Raw genomic sequence first — 7,827 nt, 5'->3', positions numbered from 1 at the left:
GGTCGCCGGGGGAGGAGGGAGAGGGGGCGAGGGGCAGGGGATGGGGGTGGGTGGGGGGAGGGAGCTGACCGTTGTAGAGGGAGGAGAGAGAGAGAGATGACTTCACTTGTAAACTGAAATCAATAAAGTCAGAAAATCCTTCTTCTTCCATTTCTTAGCTAATATTCATTCTGGCAGTTGCATGTAACAGTGGGAACTACTAATCTTGCGATTGAATAAAGAATTTCGTTGTTCTTTCATTTCCGCATCATTATTACAAATTGTATTGGATTAAGGCATAACAATTTGGTATCAGAGCAATTTCTTGGCGCCATGACTATTACAGAAACGAGAGCTAAAACAACTGAGGAGAATGTTAAAAAATTGGAGAATCAGTTACAAAGTTACATGAATGAAACTAACAAAAAACTGGAGTCCAATGACTCTAAGATGGATGATCTGAATAAGAAGTTTGATGTAGTGATGGAGAAACTCTTTTCACACAAGGACAGCATCTTGGGAGTCCACCAGCTGATGGTCTTCAATTGGAAGGTTCTGGAAGCCGCGTGAGAAGAGCAGATCCAATGGAGCAGCAGACTGGACGGAACTTGGTGAGCAATTTTGCTTCTAGAGTGGAATTTCCACACTTTGAGGAAGGAGACCCACGATCATGGCTGCGCAAATGTGAAAGGTATTTTCATTACAATCATATCACAAATCCACAACAGAAATTAGAAGCAGTTGTCCTACATCTTAATGGGAGAGCTGAATCTTGGTATTTTTCTTATCAATTGAGTAGAGGAATTGTGAGATGGTCAGATTTTATTGAGGAAATTTGCAAGAGATTTAATGATTCAGATAATAGTAATTTGAAGTTGCTGGGGGAATTTAAAAGGGTAGAACAAAAGGGGACTGTCAATGAGTACCTAGAAAGATTTGAAGACTTGAAGGTTTGGGTGTTGATAAAGTATCCCGCTATACCTGAAGAATTCTTTTTAGGGTTCTTTATTGAAGGTTTAAAAGAGGAGATTAGACACACTGTAAAGATGCTTGACCCCTACTCCTTAAGTCATGCTGTAGAGAAGGCTATACATAAGGAGAATTTGATTGAAACCATGGCTAAGAAGAATAGATTTAGTGGGGTGAGGAGTGTAGGACAGTATCAGGGCCCTAACCCATCAGCAGTGAATAAGACTATGGGAAACTCACAAAAGGAAGGTAATTCTAATACAGCTCTAACAGGGACTAAGCTGTTTGAAGCTAGAAAGGCCAGGGGTGAATGCTACAAGTGTGGGGAAAGGTATTTCCCAGGCCATGTGTGCAAAAATAGACAGCTGAATACATTATCTGGGAGTACTGAGCAAGGGGAGGAAATTATAGAGGTAAGCACAGAAAGTGAAGTTATTCATAATGAGGTGATGGAAGAAGTGTTGGATGAGGCCATCAGTCTCAATGCACTTTCAGGGACTATAACCTCTACTACCATCAAGCTTAAGGGGTTGTATGGGAAGAACATGCTGACTATACTAGCAGACAGTGGAAGCACCAACGGTTTCATAGCTAATGAGACTGCCAAACACCTAGGGTGCCTAGTTAAAGATGATGTACCTATGAGGGTAGTTGTGGCTAATGGGGGTTACCTGATGAGTTACCAATCTTGCCCTCAATTCAGTTGGAAGACTCAAGGAATAGAATTTGAACACAAATTAAGGGTATTAGATATTGGAGGGTGTGATGTGGTTCTAGGGGTAGACTGGATGAGGAAACATAATCCTATTTTGTTTGACTTCATTGAATACAAGTTACAAGTGAGTGTAAAGGGAAAAAGAGTTGATCTCAAGGAATATTCTAAAGAAGAGAAGCTCCATAGCATGACTGCTAGTGGAGTGAAACAACTTCTGAAGAAGGGAAAGGTACTGTGGGCTCATTTGTTCACAATTACTGCTGGAAATAATGAATTACAGGGAAGCATACCTCAGATGATCAATGGAGTGCTAGGAGAATTTCCAGATGTTTTTGAAGAACCAAAGACTTTGCCACCACAAAGGAGCCATGATCATTCCATTCCTCTCAAATCTGATGCAACAGCAGTAAGCATTAGACCTTACAGGTATAATTACTTCCAAAAAAATGAAATAGAAAAGCAAATCAATGAGATGTTAAATAGCGGCATTATACAGCCTGGTCATTCTCCTTTTTCATCACCTGTATTACTAGTGAAGAAGAAGGATGGAAGTTGGAGGTTTTGCATTGATTATAGAGAGTTGAACAGAATGACTATAAAGGATAAATTTCCTATTCCTTTAGTAGATGATCTGATGGATGGACTTAAGGGATCTTGTATATACTCCAAGATTGATCTAAGGGCTGGGTATCACCAAATTAGGATGGAGAAGTCTGACATCTATAAAACTGCATTTAGGACACACCTGGGCATTATGAGTTCAAAGTTATGCCTTTTGGCTTAACAAATGCCCCTGCAACTTTTCAGAGTCTAATGAACCATGTTTTTAGACCCTTTCTAAGGAAGTTTGTCCTAGTTTTCTTTGATGACATCTTAGTTTACAGCCCAACAGTGGACAGTCATGTAGACCATCTCAGACAAGTGATGCAAATATTACAGAAGGAAAAACTTTATGCTAAACTTTCTAAATGTGCCTTTGGGCAAGACGGGGTGGAGTATTTGGGTCATATAATCTCTGGTCAAGGGGTAGCTACTGATCCTGCCAAGATAGAATCCATGGTAAATTGGCCTACACCTAAGTCAATCAAGTCACTTAGGGGATTCTTGGGTCTTACAGGATATTACAGAAGATTTGTGAAGTCCTATGGTATTATTAGTAGTGCCATTGACTGAACTACTTAAGAAGAATTCATTCCAATGGAATGAAGATGCAGAAGAGGCCTTTCAAAATCTGAAAAAAGCCATGTCCACAGCACCTGTATTGGCCTTACCAGATTTCACCAAGGCCTTTATTGTGGAGACAGATGCTTGTTCCACAGGGATGGGAGCTGTACTAATGCAAGAAGGCAGACCTATAGCTTACTTAAGCAAAGCTTTAGCTATCAAGAATAGGGGATTATCTACCTATGAGAAGGAGTTCATGGCAGTCTTAGCAGCAGTGGATAAATGGAGGCATTACTTACAATGTGGTCATTTCATTGTAAGAACAGATCTTCAGAGTCTTAAATACTTATTAGAGCAAAAGATCACCACAGTTATGCAACAGAAAGGTCTCACTGAACTCTTGGGATTAGATTATGAAATTCAGTACAAGAAAGGCTCTGAAAACAGGGCAGTTGATGCCTTGTCCAGGAGACATGAAGATTCTGATAGCTCAACCTTACTGGCTATCTCCACTACACAGCCTACTTGGTTAGAGGAGATCAACCAATCTTATGAGGATGATCCTAGGCTACTCAGATAATGGCTGAATTGGTAATAGCTCCTCAAGAAAATTCACACTATACATTACAACAAGGGATAATCAGGTACAGACAGAAGATATATGTGGGGCAGGGTAATACAATGAGGAGGAAGGTGTGGGAAGCACTACATCAATCTCAAGTTGGGGGACACTCTGGGCAACAAGGCACTTACAAGAGGTTGCAGATGAATTTTTATTGGCCTAATATGAAGGCAGACAGTTGCAAATGGGTCAATGAATGTGACATTTGTCAAAGGGTGAAATCAGAAAATGTGCACTACCCTGGGTTACTACAGCCTCTTCCCATTCCTGACCAAGCATGGCAAGATATATCTATGGATTTTGTAGAAGGCCTTCCTACTTCAAACCAGAAGAATGCAGTCTTAGTGGTGGTTGATAGGTTCACTAAGTATGGCCATTTTCTGCCTCTTAAACATCCCTTTACAGCCCAGGATGTGGCAGAATTGTTTCTCAAGGAAATTTATAGGTTGCATGGTATCCCTAGATCCATAGTGTCTGATAGAGATCCAGTTTTCACTAGCCATTTTTGGCAGCATCTATTCAGATCTATGGGCACCAAACTCAATTTGAGTTCAGCTTATCACCCTCAGAGTGATGGGCAGACAGAGAGACTCAACAGGTGTATGGAAACCTACCTCAGGGCTATGGTCTTTGATAATCCTAAACAATGGGTTAAGTGGCTACATATGGCGGAGTGGTGGTACAACACTAACTATCATAGTGCCCTCAAGATCACACCTTTTGAAGCATTATATGGGTATGCACCTCCCCAGCTACCCTTGGGTTCATTACCTAATTATGGGCAGACTATAGCACAAACGAGTCTAGACACACGACAACATATGATACAGACACTCAAGGACAATTTAATTCAAGCGCAATCACGCATGAAGTTCTTTGCTGACAGATCTAGGTCAGAGAGAATTTTGGAGGTTGGGGATCAAGTCTATCTTAAGCTACAGCCGACAGACAATCATCAATAGAGGTTCGAAAGAATGTCAAGCTGTGTGCTCGTATTTTGGTCCTTACAAAATCTTGAAGAAGATTGGGACAGTAGCTTACCTCTTGGAACTTCCTGAAGGATCGCAACTCCATCCGGTATTCCATGTATCCCAGCTTAAGAAGCGCATAGGACCAATGATCGAACCTCAGTTTCAGCCTCCCATGTGCGATAACAACGGTCACTTGCTGATTCAACCGGTGGTCATCTTGCAGCGGAAGATGGTCAAGATTGATAATGGGGTCGGAGTTAAAGTGTTGATTCAGTGGGCAAATCTTAGGGAAGAGGATGCTACGTGGGAAGATTGGGGGTATATCAAACATCAATTTCCGGAGTTTGTGGCTCAACAAGCTCAACATCGACCTTGAGGACAGGGTCATTCTCGAAGGGGTAGGGAATGTTATGAATTGGGGAAACTGAAGGGATAAGGTGGGTGATAACCTAATGAGGAGTTGGGCCATATAGCAGGCTGGGCCATTTAGCAGGCGGTAGATTGAGCATTGGGCCAAGTAGTACAAAGCCCAAAGTCCACGACAGCCCAAGAGAAATGAATAAATACAGTTAGATGGAATGTTAGTAGTCAGTTGATAATTTTCAGTTACAATTCCACTATCTTCTCTCTAATTCTTCTTCTTCTTCTTCATTTCTTCTTCTTCCATTTCTTAGCTAATATTCATTCTGGCAGTTGCATACTAATCTTGCGATTGAATAAAGAATTTCGTTGTTCTTTCATTTCCGCATCATTATTACAAATTGTATTGGATTAAGGCATAACACAATTATTCTTATTAAAACTAAAATTAAAGACAAGCAGTCAAATATCAATTTGTTAGGATTTGAAATGTAGGAAGAAGCCATTGGATTGGAATTTAATCAAAGGATCTCCTATGGAATAGTAATATATGTAGAGTGTCTCATCACTTCTTTCTCCAACCAGATACCAAAACGTACTTTCCAAATTAGCTTATTTTGAGAAATATTTTGAAGAAAAAATAATTTTTGTTTGACTGATCAACTTACCTTTTGAGCAACAATTTGGGTTGGCAAAGCTTTTCAAAAATTGTTTTTAAATATCAAATTACGAATAAGGACATAAAGAAATGTACTTAATAATTAATATTATATAAATATATAAATAATTATAAATATTTATTATNTTCCGATCTAAATATATCAAAAAATCATCCAACAAATATGAAAATTTATCCCAAAATTCATTATATATTACTTAATAATTTAAACTAAGTAAAATTAATTTGGTATATACAATATTTTACTAAGGGTATTTTTGGTAGGAAGAAAATCCAAAATTATTTTTGTTTCTGGGAAGAAACTACTTTTTTCTGCTTCTCAAAAACTATTTTTGCTTCTCAAAAATACTTTTTTCCCCAAAAAAGCTTGGTCAAACACCTCAAGTTAAGAAAAAAGCACTTTTATTTTTAGAGAAAAACACTTTTGGCTTTAAAAGAATCTTGGCCAAAGAGGCTATAAGACTACTCTACTGTGGGAAGGACAGATGATTCATTTAAATTCATAACTTTTCATCCAGAGCCTATATATATATATATATATAAAGACGTATTAAAAACTCAATCAAAATTAAATCTTAACGCATTATTTTAACAAATATTAAAAGTTAAAATTATTAGATTTAAATTTTGAATCCACCTCTAATTATGTGTAGGTGGTTCTCAATTGGACTCAAAGTTGTTTGCCAATGAAAAAAAAACTATTTTATAAACTGGCGAGGGATAGAAGTTGTGATAATTTTCTCTTTTTCTTGAACTGATAAGAATGCTTCCCCATAAATAAAGTCCAAGAAACAATTTCTAGTACAACAAAAATGAAGTCACAAAGTTTTCCTGTTACATAAAGAATATACTTCAACAACTTACTAGCAAAAACATGTTTCTTGATGAAAGCAGATTCTAAAAATTATGATATATGTATCTGGTATCTTACTCTGACCTAATTAGCCAACAAAATAAGGATGTTTTTAGCTCATTAAACACCCAGCAGACGTTCATTGTTTCCGACCTGCTCCTGTTTTCTTCGATATGAGGTGAGCTCAAGCAGGAAGTTCGAGTTTGGTGTTATTCTTCCAGCTGCAACCGATTATGACCAATGAGGTTATAACGTTACAAGAATGTAGCCTGTATGTAGTTTTACATGAAAATGCTAATTATTTTACCTTTGGAAGTAGTAATAGAAGAAATCAGCATAAAGCGCTGTCTGCACGAGGCCAGCAATCCACGCTGCAATAACAAAGACCAATGAAGCATGGAAAGTTGTCATTTTCATAACAAAGCGCATGAAAGGTTTGATCTATATACTCGCATTCTTGTATCTATGCAAGCAATAAAGGAAGAAAAAAAGGGACTAAAAATAAAAGGTTAGTTCATACTTATCCAATGTACAAAATGTGGTTCTGTGAAGTAGCGATATACCCAGTTCAAAATGTAGAGTGACCGATATGCACTGCAACCAAGAACCAATAAAACAGGTCAGGTAATGGATATCTAAATTGACATGACTTCCATAATCTATATTGCTCGGTTCCTCAAAAAATGCAACGTGTTCGGTAGCATTTTTTAGGACCCCAGCAACATAGTCCAAAATACCATTAAAAACTATATGACGAGCGAGATAAAAGGAAGGTTGCTAATCCCACGCCTACAAAATTTTCTAGGCTCCTCTTAATCCAAGAGCCTCTCGCGGTTTGTGGATGGTGATAATATAACACATCCCGTTGGCTGACAAGCAATATGTTCATTGGCCAAAGGTGGTTTTTGTTGAATTGCATGAACCATGTCATCTCCTTAACCGGTAAAAATGGGATCACTTTGTTTATTTACTTGTGTCTTTAACCATCACATATAGCAAAATATTTGTTACATGGACCAAGTCCAAGCACGTGGCTTCCTTTTATGTGAGGCAGTTAGACAGAGACTCGAATGAAGGAAATCTGTCATTCTAATATACCATGATGAATTATGACTTACCAAAAAAAATACCTTGATGTATCAAGTGACCATCTTATCTACTATCTTAATTATGTATTTAACCGGTAACAGGTCATGTGCTAGAACAAGAAGAATTGCTTCAGGGTCTGAATGAAGACAATGATCTGGAATGGGATGGATCCAACTATATGTGCCTAAATCATTCTCCTGGAATAAGTTCTTGGGTGCCAAAAATCCAACATACGCACTAAAGATGACCTTATAAGCAAATGAAAACAAAGTAATTCACAATCCACTTCAAAGAAAATATACACAACCGGAGGATGTACAAGGACTTTATCAGGCTTCATCATTCTGAACATGTTTAAGATTTTAAAAGGGCGAACCCGCACTCTTTGATTTCTTAGCAATCGCAGCTCCCTCACTCCATCCCCCC

The 7,827-nt window shown here is 38.3% G+C and overlaps 2 protein-coding genes across 2 annotated transcripts in view; one reads left to right on the top strand and one right to left on the bottom strand.

Moving 5' to 3' along the window:
* Window positions 1-563: 563 nt before the first annotated feature.
* Window positions 564-2,447, top strand: LOC109209954. The gene has a single exon (XM_019373317.1). The coding sequence runs from the start codon at window positions 564-566 to the stop codon at window positions 2,445-2,447; it is 1,884 nt and encodes a 627-aa protein (XP_019228862.1).
* Window positions 2,448-6,186: 3,739 nt separating this feature from the next.
* Window positions 6,187-7,827, bottom strand: part of LOC109209952 (ER lumen protein-retaining receptor) — a 5,859-nt gene continuing 4,218 nt past the window's right edge. Inside the window, exons 4-6 of the mRNA XM_019373315.1 lie at window positions 6,833-6,906; window positions 6,620-6,683; window positions 6,187-6,533 (exon numbers count right to left, since the gene is read on the bottom strand). Coding sequence (XP_019228860.1) covers window positions 6,497-6,533; window positions 6,620-6,683; window positions 6,833-6,906 — 175 coding nt within the window. The 3' untranslated portion in view covers window positions 6,187-6,496. The remainder of the gene's footprint in view (window positions 6,534-6,619; window positions 6,684-6,832; window positions 6,907-7,827) is intronic.

This window comes from Nicotiana attenuata, unplaced genomic scaffold, assembly GCF_001879085.1.
Source record: "Nicotiana attenuata strain UT unplaced genomic scaffold, NIATTr2, whole genome shotgun sequence".
Classification (NCBI taxonomy): Eukaryota; Viridiplantae; Streptophyta; class Magnoliopsida; order Solanales; family Solanaceae; genus Nicotiana; species Nicotiana attenuata.
The sequence above is the reverse complement of the archived record's forward strand: the minus strand, read 5'-3'. Positions and strand labels throughout refer to the sequence as shown.

What these genes read in the sequence shown, in the direction of transcription:
- LOC109209954 (XM_019373317.1), top strand. Translation starts at nt 564, where the DNA reads ATGGAGCAGCAGACTGGACGGAACTTGGTGAGCAATTTTGCTTCTAGA.